Raw genomic sequence first — 27417 nt, 5'->3', positions numbered from 1 at the left:
CAAAAACCACATGATTATCTCAATAGATGCAGAAAAGGCCTTTGACAAAATTCAACAGCCCTTCATGCTAAAAACTCTCAATAAATTCGGTATTGATGGAACGTATCTCAAAATAATAAGAGCTATTTATGACAAACCCACAGCCAATATCATACTGAATGGGCAAAAACTGGAAGCATTCCCTTTGAAAACTGGCACAAGACAGGGATGCCCTCTCTCACCACTCCTATTCAACATAGTGTTGGAAGTTCTGGCTAGGGCAATCAGGCAAAAGAAAGAAATAAAGGGTATTCAGTTAGGAAAAGAAGAAGTCAAATTGTCCCTGTTTGCAGATGACATGATTGTATATTAAGAAAACCCCATCGTCACAGCCCCAAATCTCCTTAAGCTGATAAGAAACTTCAGCAAAGTCTCAGGATACAAAATCAATGTGCAAAAATCACAAGCATTCTTATACACCAGTAACAGACAAACAGAGAGCCAAATCATGAGTGAACTCCCATTCACAATTGCTTCAAAGAGAATAAAATACCTAGGAATCCAACTTACAAGGGATGTGAAGGACCTCTTCAGGGAGAACTACAAACCACGGCTCAGTGAAATAAAAGAGGACACAAACAAATGGAAGAACATTCCATGCTCATGGATAGGAAGAATCAATATCGTGAAAATGGCCATACTGCCCAAGGTAATTTATAGATTCAATGCCATCCCCATCAAGCTACCAATGACTTTCTTCACAGGATTGGAAAAAACTGCTTTAAAGTTCATATGGAACCAAAAAAGAGCCCTCATTGCCAAGACAGTCCTAAGCTGAAAGAACAAAGCTGGAGGCATCACGCTACCTGACTTCAAACTATAGTACAAGGCTACAGTAACCAAAACAGCATGGTACTGGTACCAAAACAGAGATCTAGATCAATAGAACAGAACAGAGCCCTCAGAAATAATACCACACATCTACAGCCATCTGATCTTTGACAAACCTGACAAAAACAAGAAATGGGGAAAGGATTCCCTATTTAATAAATGGTACTGGGAAAATTGGCTAGCCATAAGTAGAAAGCTGAAACTGGATCCTTTCCTTATTCCTTATATGAGAATTAATTCAAAATGGATTAGAGACTTAAATGTTAGACCTAATACCATAAAAACCCTAGAAGAAAACCTAGGTGATACCATTCAGGACATAGGCATGGGCAAGGACTTCATGTCTAAAACACCAAAAGCAACGGCAACAAAAGCCAAAATTGACAAATGGGATCTAATTAAACTAAACAGCTTCTGCACAGCAAAAGAAACTACCATCAGAGTGAACAGGCAACCTACAGAATGGGAGAAAATTTTTGCAATCTACTCATCTGACAAAGGGCTAATATCCGGAACCTATAGAGAACTCAATCAAATTTCCAAGAAAACCCCATCAAAAAGTGGGCAAAGGGTATGAACAGACACTTCTCAAAAGAAGACATGCATACAGCCAACAGACACATGAAAAAATGTTCATCATCACTCGCCATCAGAGAAATGCAAATCAAAACCACAATGAGATGCCATCTCACACCAGTTAGAATGGCAATCATTAAAAAGTCAGGAAACAACAGGTGCTGGAGAGGATGTGGAGAAATAGGAACACTTTTACACTGTTGGTGGGACTGTCAACTAGTTCAACCATTGTGGAAAACAGTGTGGCGATTCCTCAAGGATCTAGAACTAGAAATACCATTTGACCCAGCTGTCCTATTACTGGGCATATACCCAAAGGATTATAAGTCATGTTGTATAAAGACACATGCATATGTATGTTTACTGTGGCACTATTCACAATAGCAAAGACTTGGAATCAACCCAAATGTCCATCAGTGACAGACTGGATTAAGAAAATGTGGCACATATACACCATGGAATACTATGCAGCCATAAAAAAGGATGAGTTCGTGTCCTTTGTAGGGACATGGATACAGCTGGAAACCATCATTCTCAGTAAACTATCTCAAGAACAGAAAACCAAATACCACATGTTCTCACTCACAGGTGGGAATTGAACAATGAGATCACTTGGACACAGGAAGGGGAACATCACATACCGCGTTCTATTGTGGGGAGGGGGTAGGAGAGGGATATCATTTGGAGATATACCTGATGTAAATGACGAGTTAATGGGTGCAGCACACCAACATGGCACATGTATACATATGTAACAAACCTGCATGCTGTGCACATGTACCCTAGAACTTAAAGTATAATTAAAAAAAAACTCATAAAGTTAATATGGGGATTAAAACATAATGTAATTAGGGGTCTGGCTCATATTAAATGCTCAAGGGTAAATCCTATCTATAAGCTACATGTGTAATAAATTACTCACTTTCTGGTGTTGGATGAGCTGGGTAGTTCTACTGGCAAAAGAAGAACTAGTAGTTAATAATGTGCTAATAACTCATATTCTTGATGGAAGTTACCATGAATGCCTTGAGAGTAAGAGAACTTTGAGCACCTGGGAATAAGGAAAAGGTTTAAATAAATACTGTATGCTGAGGAGTAAAAACAGTGTCCCAGGAGCAATGCTACCCTTTCAGTCAAATTTAAAATAGACTCTGGTACTTTTGATTTCTTTATATTACTAAACTCTCCTTTACATTTATTACAGGTTCTATTATTGTCAAGGTTCCATCTTCACTTGAAGCTCATTTACAGTTATCAGGGAAAGAGGTTGATGTGAACTCAGAAGTCCATATTCAGGAAATGACTGAAGCTCATAAAGATGATGTTGTAACAGTGACTGGTAAGGAGGCTGCATTTTGCTATGTCAGATGAATAGCCATTCTCCATACAAAAGTAGAAATGTGGTACACTTAACGGAAATTTTAGCTTTTTTATACTTTTCCATTATTACGTTCTCATGTTTGACATCTTTTTTTCTTCTAGTTGCTTATCATTAATATGATACAGACATTTTGTTTAAAAAGACTTCATTAAATCATTTAGGAACACTCATTAGTCCTGTCACTGGGTAAAATTGATTTTTAAATTTTCTAGAAGAGCTGCTTTCTAATTCTTGAACTTAAAAATAAACTGAATACATATATTATAATGCAAAATTTAAAACTAACTTCGTATGACTGGAGTAAATAGGAATTTTGTTTGGTATGTACATTTTAAGTGTACTCTTTTAGAACAACAAATTCTCAGTCCCACAAATGTGAATAGCTTTTGTACATTTTTCATTATATCTGGCTACACTGGTGGCTGATACTATTTTTTTAAGATTTGTCATTGGTTGAGGTTTTTTTTGTTTTTTTTGACAGAGTCTCGCTCTATTGTCCATACTGGAGTGCAGTGGCGTGACCTCGGCTCACTGCAACCTCTGCCTCTCGGGTTCAAACGATTCTCCTGCCTCAGCCTCCTGAGTAGCTGGGCCTACAGGCATGCACCAGCACGCCTGGCTAATTTTTTTTGTATTTTTAATACAGACAGGATTTTGCCATGTTGGCCAGGCTGCTCTCGAATTCCTGACCTCAGGTGATTGGCCCGCCTCGGCCTCCCAAAGTGCAGGGATTACAAGCGTGAGCCACTGCGCCTGGCCAAGGTTTGTTGTTTTAATGAATAAAAAAATTAATGCTGGTGAAGTTTTCCTTTAAATTTTAACAGAATGGCATCAAGGAGGACACTGCAATTAGACCGTGTATAGGGATGAATGCTACAAGCTAAAGGCACGAGATGCCAACTAGAAAAAGGAAGAATAGGGGAGTAGGAGAGGGTGGTCTTCGTAAGATCAAATTTCAGTGTTAGATATTCATTTTATATGTCATGAAAATTAAGAAAGTTCTGTTAAAATTCATAGAATATTAACAAAAAACATAACGGGAATAAAAATAATACCTATACACTCCCAGATCTAACTGCATGCTGCCTAATGGGCAGACTCATAGTTATGTGGTGAAAATTTGATGAAAATCTAAGTACAGTCATGTATCACTTAATGACAGAGATACATTCTGAGAAATGTGTTATTAGGCAATTTTGTTGTCATGTGAGCATTATAGAGTGAACTTATACAAACCTAGATGGTAGAGCCTACTACACACTGAGGCTGTTTGGTAGCCTATGGCTCCTAGGCTACACCTGTACAGCAGGCTACTGTACTGAAAACTGTAGGTAATTGTAACACAATGGAATTTGTATATCTAAACACAGAAAAGGTACAGTAAAAATATGGTATAAAAGATAAAACATGGTACACCTGTATAGGGCACTTACCATGAACGGAGCTTGAAGGACTGGAAGTTGTTCTGACTGAGTCAGTGTGATGAGTGGTGAGTGCATGTGAAGGCCTAGGACATTACTACTATAGACTTTATAAACACTGTACAGTTAGGCTACACTAAATTTATTTTTTTCTTCAATAATAAATTAGCCTTAGTTAACTGTAACTTTTTTACTTTATTTATTCTAGAGATAGCTGCTTTCTCTGTTGTGTAGACTGGAGTGCAATTATAGCTCACTATAAACTCGAACTCTGGGGTCAAGTGATCCTTCTGCCTCAGCCTCCCTAGTAGTTGGGATTACAGGTGTGTACTATGATGCCCAGCTAATTTTTAAAAAAATTTTTAGTAGAGATGAGGCCTTGCTATGTTTCCCAGGCTTGTCTTCAGCTCCTGGCCTTAAGTGATCCTCCCGCCTCAACTTCCCAAAGAACATTTTTACTTTATAAACTTAAATTTTTAAGAACTTTTTTAGTTCATGTGTCGTGGCTCACGCCTGTAACCCCAGCACTTTGGGAGGCCGAAGCGGGTGGATCGTTTGAGGTCAGGAGTTTGAGACCAACCTGACCAACATGGTGAAATCCCCATCTCTACTAAAATACAAAAATTAGGCAGGCATGGTGGTGGGAGCCTGTAATCTCAGCTACTTGGTAGGCTGAGGAGAAAGAATCCCTTGAGGATGTGAGGGACCTCTTCAAGGAGAATTACAAACCACTGCTCAACAAAATAAAAGAGGACACAAACAAATGGAAGAACATTCCATGCTCATGGATAAGAAGAATCAATATCATGAAAATGGCCATACTGCCCAAGGTAATTTATAGATTCAATGCCATCCCCATCAAGCCAGCAATGACTTTCTTCACAGGATTGGAAAAAACTACTTTAAAGTTCATATGGAACCAAAAAAAGCCTGCATTGCCAAGACAATCCTCAGCCAAAAGAACAAAGCTGGAGGTATTACACTACCTGACTTCAAACTATACTACAAGGATACAGTAACCAAAACAGCATGGTACTGGTACCAAAATAGAGATATAGACCAATGGAACAGAACAGAGCCCTCAGAAATAATACCACACATCTACAACCATTTGATCTTTGATAAACCTGACAAAAACAAGAAATGAGGAAAGGATTCCCTATTTAATAAGTGGTGCTGGGAAAACTGGCTAGCCATATGTAGAAAGCTGAAACTGGATCCCTTCCTTACATCTTATACAAAAATTAATTCAAGATGGATTAAAGACTTAAATGTCTGACCTAAAACCATAAAAACCCTAGAAGAAAACCTAGGCAATACCATTCAGGACATAGGAATGGGCAGGGACTTCATGTCTAAAATACCAAAAGCAACGGCAACAAAAGCCAAAATTGACAAATGGGATCTAATTAAACTAAAGAGCTTCTGCACAGCAAAAGAAACTACCATCAGAGTGAACAGGCAACCTACAGAATGGGAGAAAATTTTTGCAATGTACCCATCTGACACAGGGCTAACACCCAGAATCTACAAAGAACTTAAACAAATTTACAAGAAAAAATCAAACAACCCCATCAAAAAGTGGGCAAAGGATACGAACAGACACTTCTCAAAAGAAAGACATGCATACAGCCAACAGACACATGAAAAAATGTTCATCATCACTCGCCATCAGAGAAATGCAAATCAAAACCACAATGAGATGCCATCTCACACCAGTTAGAATGGCAATCATTAAAAAGTCAGGAAACAACAGGTGCTGGAGAGGATGTGGAGAAATAGGAACACTTTTACACTGTTGGTGGGACTGTCAACTAGTTCAACCATTGTGGAAGACAGTGTGGTGATTCCTCAAGGATCTAGAACTAGAAATACCATTTGGCCCAGCCATCCCATTACTGGGGATATACCCAAAGGATTGTAAGTCATGCTGCTATAAAGACACATGCACATGTATGTTTACTGTGGCACTATTCACAATAGCAAAGACTTGAAACCAACCCAAATGTCCATCAATGACAGACTGGATGAAGAAAATGTGGCACATATACACCATGGAATACTATGCAACCATTAAAAAGGATGAGTTCATGTCCTTTGTAGGGACATGGATGAAGGTGGAAACCATCATTCTGAGCAAACTATTGCAAGGATAGAAAACCAAACACCACATGTTCTTACTCATAGGTGGGAACTGCACAATGAGAACACTTGGACACAGGGTGGGGAACACCACACACCAGGGCCTGTCGTGGGGTGGGGGACGGGGGAGGGATAGCATTAGGAGATATACCTAATGTAAATGATGAGTTAATGGGTGCAGCACACCAACATAGCACATGTATACATCTGTAACAAACCTGCACATTGTGCACATGTACCCTAGAACTTAAAGTATAATAAAAAAAAAAAAAAGAAAAAAAAGAATAAACTTTTTTTTTAAAAAAAAGGACAAGCCCTTGAACCCAGGAGGCAGAGGGTGCAGTGAGCCAAGATGGCGCCACTGCACTCCAGCCTGAGCGACACAGCGAGACTCCTTCTCAGAAAAAATAAAATAAAAAACTTTCTGACTGTTCTGTAATAATACTTAGATTGAAACACAAACACATTTTACAGCTGTAGAAATATACTTGTCTATCCTTATTCTGTAAGCTTTTTTCTGTTTTTAAAATTGTTAATTTTTTTAAAATTTTACTTTTTAAACTTTGTTAAAAACTAAGACACAAACACACACATTAGTCTAGGCCTTTACTGGGTCAGGAACATCAGTATCACTTTCATCTCCACATCTTGTCCCACCGAAAGGCCTTCAGGGGCAATAACACACGTGGAGCTGTCATCTCCTGTGATGACAATGCCTTCTTCTGGAATACTTCCTGAAGGACCTGCCTGAGACGCTATTGTATCTTAACTTTTTTTTTTTTAAATAAGCAGAAGCTGTACACTCTAAAATACCGACAAAAAGTGTAGTAAATACATAAATCAGTAACATGGTCATTTATTCTCATCTAGTATTATGAACTACACATAATATATGTGGTATACTTTTATATGACAGTGGAGTGGGTTTGTTTACACCAGCATCACCCCAAACACAAGTAGTGTGTTACATTTAAACGACCATTAGGATGGCTACAAAGTCACTAGGTAATAGGAATTTTTTAGCTCTTCTATAATCTTATGGGACAACTGTCATTTCTATAGTTCCTCGTTGACTGAAACATTATGATGCAAAGACTGGATATCAAATATAGTAAGAATCAACTTGTGATCTAATGTCTTGAATTTGATAAGGAGCCAAGAGAATTACCTATTTTTGGTCCCAGTAGTCTAAAACAATAATACACGTTTGTTTAACTGTGCTCTGAGTCACAGCATAACTAAAATTATTAGCATATGTAAGCATGTTTGAATTATAAGCTAAAGGTAATTTGTCATATTTTATTCACTTATTCATAGAATCATATGTCTTTCTAAAATTTAGATTTCGTTTTAAAACTATTCTCATGACTTCAGTCATTATTTCTGTGTATATAACTTCCAAATCAATACCTGCAGACCTGATCTCTATTGTTCTTGCCCATTTCTATTCCACTAAACCAGTGCCACCTCAAACTTAATGTTTAAAAACAAAATTATCTTTCCCTAGCCTATGTCTTCCTTCTCCTGTCTTCTCTATTTTTCTTTATTTGCTCAATTACTCAACAAATGTTTGAGTCAAGCACTGCCAGAAACTAGGGGTGCAAGGGTAATATAAAGCATGGTCTCATTGCCTTCTGAGGAGTTTACATTCTAGTGAGGAAAGGCAAATCAGAGAATACAGTACAATGGGATCAATGTTAGCATAAACGTATGTACATTGTACTGTGAGAACACAGAGGTGAGAAGTGAGAGAAGTCAAATATGGCCAAAGTATAGAGAGTGAAGGAGAAAGTGGCATAAAAGGAGGCAGGAGAGTTTGGGAGAGGTCAGATCATATGGGACAGTTTGGATTTTATATTAAGAGCATTGGGAAGCCCTTGGGAGGTTTTAATTTGGGGTTCACATAATCAGATTTGTGTGTTAGAAAGATCACTCTGAATGTTGAGTGGGAATAGATGAGAAGGAACAATGGTGGATGAAGGAGAAAAAAACTTTTGCTTTTTAGGAGGTTACTGCAGTAATTCAGGAGAAGGAGTACAGAGGCCTGGACTCCATAGTGAGCTATCTTAAGGTCATCAAATAAATAGGCCTTCAGTAACCTTTGCTTGAAGACAAAGACGAATGAATGCTTTGAGGAAGCTGCATGCTTAACCCATTGGTTATTATGAAGCACCTTAGCCTACTGAGTTCTTTTTGTGTGTTACTTGTTGTTATGTCTTACACTCTGGCCCCACCTCCTGAACCAGGAAGGGCCAAATTACAGAATGATGAGTTTATTTCCTGTTCACAGTGGAAGAATCTAGGTACTGATCAAGCATCGTTTTGCAGAGTAGCACAGACTATCATATAAGGTTGGTACCCAGATAGATCTGTAGGTTGTCTCTGATAGCAAATTAAATCCATTAAAGTAATTTATGCAGCAGGACCTCAGGTGAAGAGAGCAGCAGTCTCTGGAGGGAGCTGTGAGTGTGAACAGGTGATTGGGTTTAAGAGAAACTTCCATATTTCATTTTGGTTTTAAAACTATTTGGTGCCCAGTCAGCCACAGGTCTTATGTATCAACTGGATGAAATAATTTAAGAGGCCTAGAAAATCAAGGCAGATTTCTTTTTTTCTGTGGAGATTTCCAGTCTGAAACCAAATTTTGGAAATAATGAGCAGCTTTATATGTGAGCTATTATTATAGGCAGCTGAGCTCAGCTCATCTGGGCCTTCCTCATAGAGCCCATGAGGGATAGAAACAGAAATAACTCTTATTGCTAAGAGCCTGGATTTTATCTGCAGCATGACTTCTAGATAATCTCTGTAAGAAACCATGCCAGTAAAATTTAGTCCCTTAGGTTCTGGCTTCCCACAGGGTTTTGATGTGTCAGCTCTATAATTTTATTTGATTTCCTGCTCCATGGTTTCCTTTGCTATTGCTGTCACTGGTAAATAACTCAGGTGTATAATTCCTACCATGATTTACATGTATTATGTGTTACTCTGAAGTCAAAAGGAAACCTGAGACTCTCAGGCTGAAATATTTACCTACTAAAAAGCTATACCCAAGTGTGTATTGGGGCTGCATTCTCTAATCTTTATGAGAGTCTTGATTCTAAATTTTGTCCCCTACCCATGTGTGGCAAATTTAACATGTTGTGAGTGGCTTAGGGAAGATACTTCTAATAAGGTGGCTTCTCTATTAGGTTTTAGACTTGGTTCATCAACTTAGATATGAAACTTGACAGTGGTATACATCAAGTCTCCAAGCCCAGGTATGCATGTGGTACAAAGTCCTTTTGTCTTTACAGCTCCATGATTTAGATATTTAAATGTTCAAAGAATATTAGAGGTAAAGTGTGTTGCCAGTGAATGGACTGGTGTTTGTCATTGTCTGGATGGTAGGGAAGCTAGCACTACTGGGTTTACTTCGTTTTAGTAAAACTGGAAATATAAAGCATATAAAAAATAAATTCATTTGGGATCAAAATGAACCACCAAGTCAGAAAAGAGTTCTTAGCTTGTCTAAAGACCAGAGAGTAAACATACAATGGAATCGTTATTTATAACGGAATACTGGTTCATGGGTTGGAAAAGAGGTTGAAATGAGACTAAGCTCATAAAATGCTACTTTAAAAACCTGGAGACACTGTTTTCTCTCCAAATCGGGAAAAATCCAGTCTTTTGATATGACTAACTCTTGGAAATAGCTCTGAGTTTAGAACCCACTGAAGTTTTTGGTCTTTCAAAGCTTATAGCACATGAATTTGTCAGCAATGTATATATATTTCAGGACCACATGGAAGAAATTCAATAACAGAATGAAGAATGCTATAAGGCTTATAGCTATCTGCTTAAAAATATTTGACAGGGAGTTAATCGAGGAACTGTTTTCAAGTCATGGTGCTTTTATGGTGGTGGTTTTTGTTTTTGTTTTTGTTTTTTTGAGATGGAGTCTCTCTCTGTCGCCTAGGCTGGGGTGCAGTGGCGCCATCTCAGCTCACTGCAACCTCTGCCTCCTGGGTTCAAGTGGTTCTTCTGCCTCAACCTCCTGAGTAGCTGGGACTACAGGCACCCATCACCACGGCCAGCTAATTTTTGTATCAAGAGACGGGGTTTCACCATATAGTCTTGCCTCCTGACCTCGTGATCTGCCCACCTCGGCCTCCCAAAGTGCTGGGATTACAAGCGTGAGCCACTGCGCCCACCTGCTTTTATGGTGTTTTTATTTCCCCACCTTTTTGTTAAACTGTAAGATCTTGAGAGTATCATGGGTAATCAGATGTCAGTGTTGCTAATGTTTGCCCCAAAAAAAGATCAGGTTTTCTTTCCATTCATCTGCAAACTTTATCTGTAAACACCATATAGTAAATATGTTAGACTTAACAGATTACATATGGACTCTGTTGCATATTTTTTTTTTTGTTTTTCAGTAACCCTTAAAAAATGTAAAAGCCTGGCCAGGCACAGTGGCTCACACCTGCAATCCCAGCACTTTGGGAGGCTGAAGCGGGCGGATCACCTAAGGTTAGGAGTTAAGAGACCAGCCTGGCCAACATGACAAAACCCTGTCTCTACTAAATATACAAAAATTAGCTGGGTGTGGTGGTGGGCACCTGAAATCCCAGCCACTCGGGAGGCTAAGGCAGGGAGAATTGCTTGAACCGAGGAGGCAGAGATTGCAGTGAGCTGAGATCGCGCCACTGAACTCCAGCCTGGGCGACAAAGGGAGACTCCATTCTAAAACAAATAAATAAATAAATAATAAAGGTAAAAAATAAAAGCCCTTCTTAGCTTTCAGGGTATTTAAAAACAGGCCCCTGGTCAGATTCGGCCTGTGAGCTATAGTTTGCTGATCCCTAGACTAGAGTTCAAAGTGCAGGCCCCAATCTTAGAGCATATGAGCTCTGTTTGTGATGACTATGGAGTTTTGTTTTATTATTGTTTTTGTATTTATTTTGGTCATTCAAGAAATATTAAACCATAGCCAAATCCTTATCCTAAGTGAACTATCCCCGGTAGTGAAGAAAACATGATTCATGCACATAAAAGTTTAATCTTGTAACATTTAAGAAACAGTGCAACCAATAGAAGATATATGATGGCAAATAAATACACAAAAAGATATTTACTATCACTAGCCATTAGGGAAATGCAAATTAAAACCAGAATAAAATACTACATACTTACTAGAATGGCTAAAATTAAAAATACTGATTATTCAAATGCTGGCAAGTGTGCAGAGAAACTGGATCTCTTCTACATTACTGGTGGGAATGTAAAATGATACAGCTACTCTATAATTCAGTCTGGCAGTTTCTTAAAAACAACAACAACAAAAAAGAAACTACCATTAATCACCTAGCATTTATATTCCTGGGTATTTATCCTGGGGAAATGAAAATTATGTTCACACAAAAACCTGTACACAAATGTTCACAGCTTTATTTGTAATATCCCAAAACTGGAAATGACTGAAATATCCTTCCATGACTGAATGTTCATATCACTCATGGTATGTCCACATAAGGTAATTCACTGATAAAGGGAACAATCTGTTGATGTAAACAACTTGAAGAGAATTTAAGGGTATTATTCTGAGTGAAAAAAGCCAATCTCAAAATGTTCCATATTCTATGATTCCATTTATATAACATTCTTGAAATGACAAAATTAAAGATGTGGAGAATAGACAAGTGGTTGCCATAGGTTAGGGAAGGAGAAGGAGAGTATGACTTTAAAGGGACATGACAAAGGACTTCCTTTGTAGTGACAGAACAGTTCCATATCTTGATTAAAATGATGGTTACATGAATCTATATATGTGATAGATAAAATGTCATGAGTATATACAAAGACATACCCAAAAAATGAATGCATATAAAAACTGGTGAAATCTGAGTAAGGTCTATAGTCCAGTTAATTTGCCAGCTAATTTCCTGGTTTTGATAGTGCAGTATAATTATAGAAGCTGATAGTGCAGTATAATTATAGAAGCTGTCACCATTAGGGGAACTGAGTGATGGGTACACAGTACCTGTTTTTGTAACTTCTTGTAAGTATGAAATTATTTCAAAATAAGAAGTTAAAAAAGAGGGTGGAAAGAAGGCAGGGGGAGAGAAAAAGGGAGAGGGAGAAAAATAATGAAGTCTTCTGGGCAGGATGGAGCTAAAGGGTCTGACTTACCTTCCCACCTGAAACAGTGACAAAAAAAATTTAAAAATTAAGCAAATTTAGGAAACAAATAAGATGAGTCCTGCTTACTGCCTTGAGAGAGTCTCCAGGCTCCAGTACAGGAAAAGGGAATTGCTCTGGAGTCTAGAACACTCCCTGAGTTAGGGAGATCAAGATGAGAGTCCATAAAGATCAAGACCGAGTTCATAGGACAAAGTACCCGAGGGAATAGAACCTGGTGCTCACACAGGTCCAGGAATAATGTCTGTTCTTCCCACCAGTCTGGAAAGAAAATCATAACTTATGGGGCATTGGGTAGAGCATTTAGTAGTGGGAAACAATTAGTCTTAGGCTGAGCACCACTCTATAACTGCCTAACAAATTATAAAAGCAAGAGATGTAAGGCTTAAACTGTTTCCAAGTAACTTAACTGCATCCTTGAACAAAGCTGAAGATCTACAGGAATACAAAAGTATCCAGCACTCAACAAAGTAAAATCACAATGTTGTAACCCACCCAACAGGTTCACCTTGCCCACTGCCTAGAAAGAGCCAACTTACCAAGACAGGGGAATCGCAATAGAGAACAAGAAGTTCACGCAGAGATGGCTATGCAGGAGACCAGTTTTATGATTACTTAAATCAGTTTCCATGAGAATCTGATAATCTGAGTTTTTAAGGATAATTTGATAGGGGGCCAGCGAGTTGGGAATTTTGATTAGTCAATCTGAGATGAAATCATAGGGAGTCAGAGCTGTCTTTTTGTGCTGAGTCAGTTCCTGACTGGGGGCCACAAGATCAGATGAGCCAGTTTATCAATCTGGGTTATGCCAGCTGATTGATTGAGTTTAGGGTCTGCAAAATATCTCAAGCACTGATCTTAGGTTTTACAATGGTGATGTTATCCGCAGGAGCAATTTGGGGAGGTTTAGAATCTTGCAGCTTCCAGCTGCATGACTCCTAAACCACAATTTCTAATCTTCTGGCTAATTTGTTGTCCTGAAAAGGCAGTCTAGTCCCCGGGCAGGAAGGGGGTTTGTTTGGGAAATGGCTGTTATTGTCTTGGTTTAAAAGCTAAACTATAAACTAAGTTCCTCCCAACAGTTAGTTCAGCCTGTACCTAGGAATGAACAAGGACAGCTTCGAGATTAGAAGCAAGATGGAGTTGGTTACATCAGAGCTCTTTCACTGTAATAATTTTCTCAGTTATGATTTTTACAGAGATGGTTTCAATATCTAGCATTGAATCAAAGATTATCAGACATGCAAAGGGCAAAAGAACCCATGAGTTATAATGAAGAGAATAATTGAAACCAACCCAGAACTGACACAGATGACCAAATTAGCAGAGAAGGAAAATAAAAGTTATTATAACTGTATTCCACTTGTTCACTTAAGACATGGAAGATATAAAAAGAATACCAAAATTGAATTTCTATAAATGAAAACTACAGTGACTGAGATGAAAAATACAATGGATGGGATTAGACATTGCAGAAGAAAAGATTTGAGGAAGAAACTATTATGATTATTTTTTGGACAGAATTGTATATTTCCTTGGTATACTCTTGCCTAGAGTACTGTTGATTTTATTATTATTCCAAGTATTTGGGAGAAAATTTAGTGGATAGGCATCATTAAAACTAGCTCAAAAATATTTTTTTTTATCTGGAAGATTTCTTGTCAAGGTATCTTGGGTTACACTTTTGTTGAGAGAAGACTGTAAAAAGTTAAAGAACGTTGATGCAGGGCACAGTGGTGCACGCCTGTAATCCCAACACTTTGGGAGGCCAAGGTGGGTGGATCACGAGGTCAGGAGATAGAGACCATCCTGGCTAACATGGTGAAACCCCATCTCTACTAAAAACACAAAAAATTAGCTGGGTGTGGTGGCATGTGGCTGTAGTCCCAGCTACTCGGGAGGCTGAGGCAGGACAATCGCTTGAACCTCGGAGGTGGAGGTTGCAGTAAGCCGAGATCGCACCACTGCACTCCAGCCTGAGTGACACAGTGAGACTCCATCTAAAAAAAAAAAAAAGTTGACAAAATTAAAATATTTTGTTATGGAATTGTATGTGGTGTTAAAGGTTTTGTTTGTGAAATGTATGTGTTAAAAATAATAAAATTTCAGAGTAATTACTTTTATGTTGTTTCATAGTGTATGATTTATTTTCCTAGTGAGTTGGTAAGCTTTGTGAGAGCACTGGTGTGTCTTTTTACATCTTTTGAACCTCCCTAATATACTTAGCATGGCACTTCCTATAGTGGGCAGCCCAAAGTGTTTGTAGTGTAAAAGAGAATCCTCCAACCCTGATGCACTGACTTTTAATCTGCTATTATTAATAATAAGGCAGCACTAGAAGTATCCCTCTGAACCAAATGTACATAAACAAAGACTGTTCCAGGGTTAGAAGTGGGAGTGGGGAGGGAGGTGGGAAAAAGCTCACTTTACCAAGAAGATTGTTAATCCTATTTTTAAACAAGACAATTCCGCAAGTTACTTCCTGGAGCCCTGTCTTTGTTGATAGCTAGTGCAGAATAGATCAGGTACATGTCGGGTTAAATAAAAAGAACATATAGATTCATATATTTGGGTACATTGGGGCAGGAGTTTTGAGAGCAAATTACAGAGTTAAACACATGTCTTAGGAAGCCTTTCCTTGCCCTTAGTAGAACCACACTGCATAGGGATAGAGTAGTCATTTTCCCATTTCTTGGTCAAAGAAACATAGTGTGATTTTAATTGGCAAAGTGTGGGGAAAAGAAAGATCAAACTGTTATTGTGTCTATATAGAAAGAAGTAGACATAAGAGACTCATTTTGTTCTGTATTTGAGATGCTGTTAATCTGTAACCCTACACCCAACCCTGTCCTTGCAAGAGACATGTACTGTGGTGACTCAAGGTTTAATGGATATGGGGCTGTGCAGGGTGTCCTTTGTTAAACAAATGCCTGAAGGCAGCTTGCTGGTTAAAACTCACCACCATTCTCTTAATCTCAAGTGCCCAGGGACACATACACTGCGGAAGGTTGCAGGGACCTCTGCCTAGGAAAGCTAGGTATTGTCCAAGGTTTCTCCCCATGTGATAGTCTGAAATATGGCCTTGTGGGAAGGGAAAGACCTGATCGTTCCCCAACCTGACACCCATGAAGGGTCTGTGCTGAGGAGGACTAGTATAAGAGGAAAGAAGGCCTCTTGGCATCTTCTGCCCGTCCCTGGGCAATGGAACATCTTGGTGTAAAACCCGATTGTATGTTCTATTTACTGAGAAAGGAGAAAACCGCCTTAGGGCTGAAGGTGGGATGTGCTAGCAGCAATGCTGCTCTTTATGCACTGAAAAGGTTTATGGAGATGTTTACATATGCATATCAAGGCACAGCACTTTTCCTTAAACTTATTCATGTCACAGAGATCTTTATTCATATGTCTTACTGCTGACCTCCCTACTATGATCCTATTATCCTGCCACTTCCCCTTCCCCCCCCAGATGGTAAAGATAATGATCAATAAATACTGAGGGAACTCAGAGACCGGTGCCGGCGCGGGTCCCCTGGGCCCACTTTTTCTTTCTCTATACTTTGTCTCAGTGTCTCATTTCTTTTCTCAAGTCTCTCATTCCACAGGTGTGGAGGGGCAGGCCACCCCTTCAACAAAGGGAAGTAAATAAGGAGGAAGGCTTCTGAAACCCCAAATTCCAATATATGTTGAAAAACTTTTGTAGGAAGAAATTTATAAACTTTACAAATTACTAATAGAATAGAGTCTCCACAGATTCAGGTCAAAGTGCAAAGAAGTTTCAGTAAATTATTTATTGGCAAGATAGAAAAAGCTATTTTCAAGCAACCTAAATGGAATTTTATAAACTGTCCTCCCTTTTGAGTATTGTCTCTAAGCTGAAATTGCTTGTGTGTTCTTTTTCTTGAGAGCAGTAACACTGTGCTTGGCCTCTATTGCTGCAAAAGGAAATAGGTTGAAGGCTTTTCACTCCATAAGTAAGAAATGTATTATTGGGGAGGTGATAAATAATACATTAAGGAAGAGATCTCAGATATTTAGAAAAGCCTTACTATTATTGATGCTTTATTATTGGTGCTAAATGGTATAAAAAAAGAAGAAAAAGTTGGAAAAACAAAAATTTCAGGATTTCCAGATCTTTCCTCCACATTTATTTTATTTTATTTTTTTGAGACAGAGTTTCACTATTGTCGCCCAGGCTGGAGTGCAATGGCACAATCTCGGCTCACTGCAACCTCTGCCTCCCAGGTTCAAGCAATTCTCCTGCCTCAGCCTCCTGAGTAGCTAGGATTACAGGCACCTGCCACCACGCCCAGCTAATTTTTGTATTTTTGGCAGAGATGGGGTTTCACCATGTTGGCCAGCCTAGCCTCAAACTCCTGACATCAGGTGATCTGCCCGCCTTGGCTTCTCAAAATGCTGGGATTACAGGTGTGAGCCACCGCACCCAGCCCAACATTTATTTTAATTACTAGAAAAAGAAACTCTGTATTACAGAAAAGGAACTGGGTGCAAGGTCCCTCAAAATCATGACCTACCTAATGCAGCATGGGCACAGAAAAAGAACAGTTTAATAAAGTTGAACCCCTTATTGATGAAGGTTAGAGTAAACACAGGGATTTACCAATTGGACTAAGATATTTTAACCATCTTATCAAAGCTAATTAAAACGGGGTTGTGATACTGAAAATATAGCGAGAGAATAAGAGGGAAAAACCTTACAGGATGTCGTTGAATACTCAACTGTGTTCTGGGAAAGATGCAATGAGCTCCAGGACATAGACAAGATTATGGCTCGGAGTGAAAAGGAGAGATAAGAATTCAGAGAATAATTTGCATCAGAAAAGCACTTGACAAAAGGATTAGATGGTACAAGCACCTAGCACCTTTTCTTCAGCTGAGAATATCATGGTACTATTATAACAGAGGGAAAAACTGTACTGAGGAAGAGGATCATTCTGTATTTTGTGTGCTTGGATTCGACACAGAAAATATTTATGATGAAATGCAATATGTAATCACAACTCTCCTCAGTTCAGATTTTGTTATTGAACCAAACAGAGGTCCACTCACCCGGCGTAATAAGACTAGGTGTCTAGGCCATATCTAAACCAAGGCTTGTAGCACGAGAAGGGAAAGCGTTTGTTTGTAGGGACCAAGCAAGGAGAATCAGGCAGATTATACTTACCACCCGAACTCTCAGATGGCTTGTAAGTAAGGGTTTTTACAGGTAGAGAGAGCCCAGTGGCCGGGAGTGGCAGGACTAGATTGCAGCTCCGACTCAGACAGACAGAGCAGCATGTAGAGGCTCACATCATGAATTTTAGCTCCAGAACAACCATAGGAATAAATCAGTAAACCCAAGAGGACCCACAGACCCACTGAAGGAAGCAGATTGCTCCTACAGGACCCAAGAGACACCCAAAATACTGTGCTGGTATCCATAGCTGAGAGATCCACAGACGGTTCACATCACAGAAAGCTGTGCAGACAACCCCCAGTACCAGTCCAGAGCCTGGTAGACTTGCTGGGTGGCTAGATCCAGAAGAGAGATAACAATCACTAAAGCTCGGCTCTCAGGAAGCCACATCCATAGAAAAAGGGGGAGAGTATTACAGCAAGAGAACACCCCATGGGACAAAAGAATCTGAACAGCCTTCAGCCCTAGCCCTTCCCTCTGACAGAGCCTACACAAATGAGAAAGAACCAAAAAAAAGTGTTGGTTTTCTGACAAAACAAGGCTCTTTAACAACCCCGCAAAAATCACACTAGCTCAGCAGCAATGGATCCAAACCAAGAAGAAATCCCTGATTTACCTTGAAAAAGAATTCAGGAGGTTAGTTATTAAGCTAATCAGGGAGGGACCAGAGAAAGACGAAGCCCAATACAAGGAAATCCAAAAAATGATACAAGAAGTGAAGGGAGAAATATTATTCAGTGAAATAGATAACGTAAATAAAAAACAATATATAAAAACTTGAGGAAACAGACACACTTATAGACATGCAAAATGCTCTGGAAAGTCTCAGCAATAGAATTGAACAAGTAGAAGACAGAAATTAAGAGCTCAAAGGCAAGGTCTTCGAATTAACTCAATCCAACAAAGAAAAAATAAGAAACTATGAACAAAGCCTCCAAGAGGTCTGGGATTATGTTAAATGACCAAATCTAAGAATAATTGGTGTTCCTGAGGAAGAAGAGAAATATAAAAGCTTGGAAAGCATATTTGGGGGAATAATTGAGGAAAACTTCCCTGGCCTTGCTAGAGACCTAGACATCCAAATACAAGAAGCACAAAGAACACCTGGGAAATTCATCGCAAAAAGATCATCGCATAGGCACATTGACATCAGGTTATCCAAAGTTGAGACAAAACAAAGAATCTAAACTGTGAGACAAAAGCACCAGGTAACCTATAAAGGAAAACCTATCAGATTAACAGCAGATTTTCAGTAGAAACCCTAGAAGCTAGAAAGGATTGGGGCCCATCTTCAGCCTCCTCAAACAAAACAATTCTCATCCAAGAATTTTGTTTCCAGCGAAACTAGGCATCGTGTATGAAAGATACAGGCTTTTTCAGATAAACAAATGCTGAGAGAATTCGTCACTACCAAGCCACCACTACAAGAACTGCTAAAAGGAGCTCTAAATCTTAAAACAAATACTGGAAACACATCAAAACAGAACCTCTTTAAGACATAAATCCCACAGGACCTATAAAACAAAAATACAGTTTAAAAAACAAAAACACAAAAACCAAAGTACACAGGCAACAAATAAAATGATGAATGGAATGCTACCTCATATCTCAATACTAACATTGAATGTAAATGGCCTAAATGCTCCACTTAAAAGATAAGAACTGCAGAATGAATAAGAATTTACTAACCAACTATCTGCTGCTTGAAGAGACTCAGCTAATAAGGACTCACATAAACTTAAGGTCAAGGGGTGGAAAAAGGCATTTCATGCAAGTGGACACCACAAGTGAGCAGGAGTAATTGGGGACTTCATTACTCCACTGACAGCACTGGACAGGCCATCAAGACTGAAAGTCAATGAAGAAAAAATGGATTTAAACTATACCTTGGAACAAATGGACTTAACAGATATATACAGAACATTCCATCCAACAACTGCAGAATACACATTCTATTCAACAGCACATGGAACTTTCTCCAAGATAGACCATATGATAGGCCACAAAATGAGCCTCAATAAATTTAAGAAAGTTGAAATTATATCAAGCACTCTCACAGACCACAGTGGAATAAAACTGGAAATCAACTCCAAAAGGAACCTTCAAAACCATGCAAATATATGGAAATTAAATAATCTGCACCTGAATGATCACTGGGTCAAAAACAAAATCAAGATGGAAATTTAACAATTCTTTGAACTGAAGGACAATAGTGACACAACCTATCAAAACTGCTGGGATACCACAAAGGCCACCTAAGGCTACTTTTCCTCCTAAGAGGAAAGTTCATAGCCCTAAATGCCTACATCAAAAAGACTGAAAGAGCACAAACTGACATTCTAAGGTCACATGTCAAGGAACTAGAGAAACAAGAACAAACCAAACCCAAACCCAGCAGAAGAAAGGAAATAACCAAGATCAGAGAAGAACTAAATGAAATTGAAACAAACAAAAAAATACAGAAGATAAATGAAAAAAATGCTGGTTCTTTGAAAAGATAGATCAAATTGATAGATCATTAGTAAGATTAACCAAGAAAAGAAGAGAGAAAATCCAAATAACCTAAATAAGAAACAAAATGGGAGCAGAAATATGAAAGACCATTCAAGGCTACTATGAACACCTTTATGCACATAAACTAGAAAACCTAGAAGAGATGGAAAAATTCCTGGAAAGATACAACCTTCCTGGCTTAAATCAGGAAGAATTAGATACCCTGAGCAGATCAATAACAAGCAGGAGATTGAAGTGGTAATTAAAAATTACCAACCAAAAAAGTCCAGAACCAGATGGATTCACAGCAGAATTCTACCAGACATTCAAAGAAGAATTGGTACCAATCCTATTGACACTATTCCACAAGATAGAGAAAGAAGGAACCCTCCCTAATTCAGTCTATGAAGCCAGCATTACTCTAATACCAATACCAGGAAAGGATACAACCAAAAAAAGAAAACTACAGACTGATATCCCTGATGAATGTAAATGCTAAAATTCCTAACAAAATACTAGCTAACCGAATCCAACAACATATCAAAAAGACAATCCACCACGATCAGGTGGGTTTCATACCAGGAATGCAGGGATGGTTTAACATATGCAAGTCAATAAATGTGATACACCACATAAACAGAATTAAAAACAAAGATCACATTATCATCTCAATAGATACAGAAAAAGCATTTGACAAAATCCAGCATTTCTTTATGATTAAAACTCTCAGCAAAATCGGCATACAAGAGACATACCTCAATGTAATAAAAGCCATCTATGACAAACTCACAGCTAACATAATACTGAATGCGAAAAAGTTGAAAGCATTCCCTCTGAGAAATGAAACAAGACAAGGATGCCCGCTGTCACCACTCCTCTTCAACACAGTACTGGAAGTCCTAGCCAGAGCAGTCAGACAAGAGAAAGAAATAAAGGGTATCCAAATTGGTAAAGAGGAAGTCAAATTGTCACTGTTTGCTGGTGATATGATTATTTACCTCAAAAACCCTAAAGACTCCTCTAGAAAGCTCCTAGAACTGATAAAAGAATTCGGCAAAGTTTCAAGATACAAAATGAATGTACACAAATCAGTAGCTCTTCTAAACACCAACAGCAACCAAGCAGATAATCAAATCAAGAATGCAACCCCTTTTACAATACAAAAAAATGAAGTACTTAGGAATATACCTAGCCAAGGAGGTGAAAGACCTCTACAAGAAAAGCTACAAAACACTGCTGAAAGACATCATAGATGACACAAACAAATGGAAACACATCCCATGCTCATGGATGGGTAGAATCAATATTGTGAAAATGACCATACTGCCAAAAGCAATCTACAAATTCAACACAATCCCCATCAAAAAACCACCATCATTCTTCACAGAAAGAAAACAATTCTAAAATTCATATTGAACTGAAAAAGAGCCCACATAGCTAAAGCAAGACTAAGCAAAAAGAACAAATCCTGAGGCATCATATTACCAGACTTCAAACTATACTTTAAGGCCATAGTCACCAAACAGCATGGTACTGGTATAATAATAGGCACACAGGGCCGGGCGAGGTGGCTCAAGCCTGTAATCCCAGCACTTTGGGAGGCCGAGACGGGCGGATCACGAGGTCAGGAGATCGAGACCATCCTGGCTAACACAGTGAAACCCCGTCTCTACTAAAAATACAAAAAAAAAACTTAGCCGGGCGAGGTGGCAGGCGCCTGTAGTCCCAGCTACTCGGGAGGCTGAGGCAGGAGAATGGCGTGAACCCGGGAGGCGGAGCTTGCAGTGAGCTGAGATCCGGCCACTGCACTCCAGCCTGGGTGACAGAGCGAGACTCCGTCTCAAAAAAAAAAAAAAAAAAAAAAAAAAAAAAAAATAATAATAATAATAATAATAGGCACACAGACCAATGCAACAGAATAGAGAACTCAGAAATAAACCCAAACACTTACAGCCAACTGATCTTCAAGAAAGCAAACAAAAACACAAAGTGGGGAAAGGACACCCTTTTCAACAAATAGTGCTGGGATAATTGGCTAGTCACATGTAGGAGAATGAAACTGCATCCTCATCTCTCACCTTACACAAAAATCAACTCAAGATGGATTAAAGACTTAAATCTAAGGCCTGAAACTAAAAATTCTAGAAGATAACATTAGAAAAACCCTTCTAGACATTGGCTTAGGCAAGGATTTCATGACCGAGAACCCAAAAGAGAATGCAATAAAAACAAAGATAAATAGCTGGGACTTAATTAAACTAAAGAGCTTTTGCACAGCAAAAGGATCAGTCAGCAGAGTAAACAGACAACCCACAGAGTGGGAGAAAATCTTCACAATCTATACATCTGACAAAGGACTAATATCCACAATTTACAACGAACTCAAACAAATCAGTAAGAAAAAAACAATCCCATCAAAAATTGGGCTAAGGACATGACTGGACAATTCTCATAAGAAGATATATAAATGGCCAATGAACATATGAAAAAATGCTCAATATCACTAATGATCAGGGAAATGCAAATCAAAACCACCTTACTCCTGCAAGAATAATCAAAAAATCAAAAAAAAGTAGATGTTGGTGTGGATGTGGTCATCAGGTTACACTTCTACACTGCTGGTGAGAATGTAAACTGGCACAATCACTATGGAAAACAGTGTGGAGACTCCTTAAAGAACTAAAAGTAAAACTACCATCTGATCCAGCAGTCCCACTACTGGATATCTACCCAGAGGAAAAGAAGTCATTGTACGAAAAAGACACTTGCACAGGCATGCTTATAGCAGCACAATTTGCAATTGCAAAATCAAGGAACCAACCCAAATACCCATCAATCAACAAGTGGATAAAGAAACTGTGGAATATATATATATATATATATATATACACACACATGATGGAACACCGCTCGGTCATAAAAAGGAATGAATTAACGGCATTCACAGTGACTTGGATGAGATTGGAGACTATTATTCTAAGTGAAGTAACTCAGGAACGGAAAACCAAACATCATAGGCTCCCACTGATATGTGAGAGCTAAGCTATGAGGACGCAAAGGCATAAGAGTGATACAATGGATTTTGGGGACTTGGGGGGAAGGTTGGGATGGGGGTGAGGGATAAAAGACTACAAATGGGATGCAGTGTATACTACTCAAGTGGTGGGTGCACCAAAATCTCACAAATCACAACTAAAGAAGTTATGCAACCAAACACCACCTGTACATCCATAACCTATGGAAAAATTTAAAAAATAAATTAATTAAAATAAAGGTGGGGAGGCAAAGGTTATAGGCAAAGTCATAAATTGATACATGGGACCTACATATTGGTCTGACCTAAAAAGGCAAGACATCTAGAAGCAGGGGGGCTGCAGGTTATAGGTGGATTTAAAGATTCTTTGATTTCTGATTGGTTAAGGAAGTGAAGCTTTATCTAAAAATTTGGGATCTGCAAAAAAGAATGTTAGTTCTGGCTCATGGGCATGACCTTCTCCAGGCCCCTGAGAAATGTACAATGGTCAGAGTTTAGTCTTGAGCTTCCGCTTATCTGAAGTCCACGTTCCAGCAGATCTGTTTGGTGTGGGGGTCCAGGTTTTTGAGAAACAACTCAGAGACATATGTTCAGATTTTGTCTTTGGTTCTTATAGAAAAGAAGACATCTATTTTAACCTTTTTGGCTATTGTTTTAAGCTATTATTATGTTGTTGTTTTTAAGTTGCTCGTTTGCTTTATTTTTTCCCCCGAGACGTAGTTTCATCCTTGTTGCTCAGGCTGGAGTGCAATGGCATGATCTCGGCTCACTGCAACCACCGCCTCCCTGGTTCAAGCCATTCTCCTACCTCAGCCTCCCAAATTGCTGGGATTATAGGCACCTGTCACCACACTAGGCTAATTTTTGTATTTTTAGTAGAGACAGGGTTTCAACATGTTGGCCAGTCTGGTCTCAAACTCCTGACCTCAGGTGATCCGCCCACCTAGGTCTCCCAAAGTGCTGAGATTACAGGCTTGAGCCACCTCACCTGCCTGCTTATTTGCTTTTTAAGGCTACTTAGGTAGGTGCCTGGAATTGTTTTAACGAACCCAAGATTTTTCTTTTTTCTTTTTTTTTTTTTTTTAATTTTTGTGCTTGAGAAGGGCCCACAGGCCCCTACAAGCAGTCCCTGCTCTATCTCAATTTGACTGGTTTCTTAAATCCAGAACTGCAGTGGAACTCCAGAGGACATATAACACCTTTATAACCTTGATTTGTAAAGAAAACATAGAACTAGAAGAATAGATCTGAGAAACAAACAAGGAGAGCTTTGTGATTGCCACAGCCTATGACCTTGAAAGAGTTTCCAGGCTGCAGGGCAGGGAGAGGTTGCACAGGCAGAGCCCAGCAGACTGCCTGAGTAGAGGAGACTGAGCTTCTGAGCTGAGCTTCTGGAGAGACAGGGCTGCCCAGAGTTCGTAAGAGAAAGTTCCGGAGGGGAGCAAGCTGCACAGAGGGGATTGCGGAAGGTGCCATGAACAGTCAGCAAAGTACTAATGAGCAAGCGTTGAGGAAACTACCTATACATGGTCCACTTGAGGATGAACCTCAAAATAATTATGCTGAATTAAAGAAGATGGATTTTTTTTTTTAAAGTGCATAACTGTATACTCCCATTTATGCCATTTATATAAGATTTTAGAAAAAGCAACAAATCCATAGTGCTACAAAGCTGATCAGTGATTGAAGGGGGTGGGGGTTGGAGGGTGACAGGAAGGGAGGAGCATGAGGGAAAGACTGCACTTGAATACAAATACATTTTTGGGAGTGATGAATATGTTCATTATCTTGATTAAGGAGATATGGTTCACAGATTTTTACCTATGTCAAAACTTACTACATTGTATACTTTAAGTACATGTAGTTTGTCAGTTATACTCCAGTAAAGCACTTTTTTAAGACTGCATTTAAAAATAATATATGCTGAGCATTCCAAATCCAAAATCTGAAATGCTCCAAAACATGAAACAAGGAAATGCTCATTGGAGTAATTTGGATTTCAGATCTCCAGATTAGGGATGCTCAACTAGTATGTCTTCTCCAAATATTACAAAAAAAAAAAAAATCTGAAATTTGAAACAATTCTGGTCCCAAGCATTTTAGATAAGGGATACTCATCCTGTACAAATAAAAAACAGAGCTCGGGCGTGGTGGCTCATGCCTGTAATCCCAGTACTTTGGGAGGCTGGGGCTGGTGGATCACGAGGTGAGGAGTTTGAGACTGGCCTGACCAACATGTGAAACCCCGTCTCTACTTAAAAAAAAAAGAAAAAAATACAGGGTAGGCTGGGCATGGTGGCTCATGCCTGTAATCCCAGCACTTTGGAAGGCCAAGGTGGGTGGATCACCTGAGGTGTGGAGTTCAAGACCAGCCTGGCCAACATGGTGAAACCCCGTCTCTACTGAAAATACAAAAAAATTAGCTGGGCATGGTGGCACGTGCCTGTAGTCCCAGCTACTCGGGAGACTGAGGCCGGAGAATCGCTTGAACCCAGGAGGCGGAGGCTGCAGTGGGATGAGATCGTGCCACTGTACGCCAGCCTGGGCAACAGAGCGAGACTCTGTCTCAAACAAAACAAAACAAAACAAAACAAAACAAAACACAGAGTAGCCTCCCTCGCAGGGTTGTTCTGAGAAAGTGAATGGAGGGGAGCAAGCCCAGATAACCTCTTTGCAACTCTTTCCCAGTTCAGACTATCTTTACCAAGATTCTTGATGTTCTAAGGTGTTTTTCAGTTTTATAGATGTGTTGCTAGGATCTATGTGGTCAATTAATGCTCTTGATATAACTTTATGCAATTATGTATTTTAGGACTCATGAATCAAGCAAGCAAACGTGAAAAATGGATTAAGGCTGATGCCCCAAAAGGCACTGTAAGTTTTAGAAGGCAAAGCTGGTTTCAGTCCCTGAAACTGCAGGACTAAGACTGATTTGATTTGGATTTATGATTTTTAACAATGATTCGCAGATCTGTGACTACAAAAATGTAAATCCCACCGTTCATATAAAGGTTGAAAACAACAAATTGAGAATGAATACTGGTGAACTGTTTTGGGAGGCTTTTTCAAAATGTGTACTTTGCTATTGTTTTCATTTTCTACTGCTGTATAACAAATTACCACAAATTTAGCAGCATAAAATAATACTCATTTACAGCTCACAGTTGTGTAGGCCAAGAGCCCAGTATGTCTAGGTTCTCTGCTCAGGGAATCACATGGCTAGAATCAAGATTTTGGCCAGGCTGAGTTCTCATCTAGAGTCTCTGGGAAGAAATCTACTTCCAACTTCATTCAGATTATTGGGAAAATCCGGTTCCTTGTGACTGGATGACTGAGGTCTCCATTTTCTTGCTGGCTGTCAGCCAGCAATCACTCTAAGCTTCTAGAGGCCACCCACAGGCCTTCTCATGTTGCCCCTCCATCTTCAAGCCAGCAGTGATGCACTGAGTTCTTCTCATGCTTTGAATATCTGACTTCTTCTGCAACCAGCTGGAAGAATATATACTTTTAAAGGGCTCACTCGATTAGGTCAGGCCCACCCAGGATAACATTTGTTTTGCCATATAATGTAACATTCATAGGAGTGATGGCCCATCGCATTCAGTTTCCACTCCCACTCAAGGGAAGGAGATTATACAAAGGCATCCATCATGTGGGGGCAATTAGCTTAGAATTCTTTATAATGTAGCTCTCACATGACAGGTTTTCTACTTAGTACCTCTTATGGCATCAATGTAAATTTAAGCTGTAAATAAAAAACACGTATGTGAAGCAGTTGCTACTGATTGTTAATATCTTTTGTGTAATTTAAGATATAGCTCATTAGGAGGAAAGAAACAGCTATTTTATAGCTTGATGTATGAAGACAGATTTTTATAAAGGTATACTGTATAAAGATATTTTATGAATTTAATTTCTTTCAAATATCTCTATTCCTGGAATATTTAAATTACATAATACTGGCCAGGCACAGTGGCTCATGACTGTAATCCCAGCACTCTGGGAGGCCAAGGTGGATGGATCACTTGAGGTCAGGAGTTCGAGACCAGCCTGGCCAACATGGTGAAACCCCCATCTCTACTAGAAATACAAAAAAAAATTAGCTGGGTATGGTGGTTCATCCCTGTAA

General features: G+C 39.1%; 1 protein-coding gene across 3 annotated transcripts in view; it reads left to right on the top strand.

Moving 5' to 3' along the window:
• The window catches only part of LOC105475357 (family with sequence similarity 185 member A), a 168302-nt gene that overhangs the window by 38751 nt on the left and 102134 nt on the right, over positions 1-27417 (top strand). For 2 of the 3 annotated variants that reach the window (XM_071093985.1, XM_071093986.1), the window contains exons 7-8: positions 2651-2785; positions 26101-26162. In XM_071093985.1, coding sequence (XP_070950086.1) covers positions 2651-2785; positions 26101-26162 — 197 coding nt within the window. Of the gene's footprint in view, positions 1-2650; positions 2786-26100; positions 27066-27417 lie in introns of those variants that run through there. The other variant, XM_011730543.3, reaches the window with a different exon arrangement.

The sequence above is a fragment of the Macaca nemestrina genome, chromosome 4 (assembly GCF_043159975.1).
Source record: "Macaca nemestrina isolate mMacNem1 chromosome 4, mMacNem.hap1, whole genome shotgun sequence".
Classification (NCBI taxonomy): domain Eukaryota; kingdom Metazoa; phylum Chordata; class Mammalia; order Primates; family Cercopithecidae; genus Macaca; species Macaca nemestrina.
The sequence above is the reverse complement of the archived record's forward strand: the minus strand, read 5'-3'. Positions and strand labels throughout refer to the sequence as shown.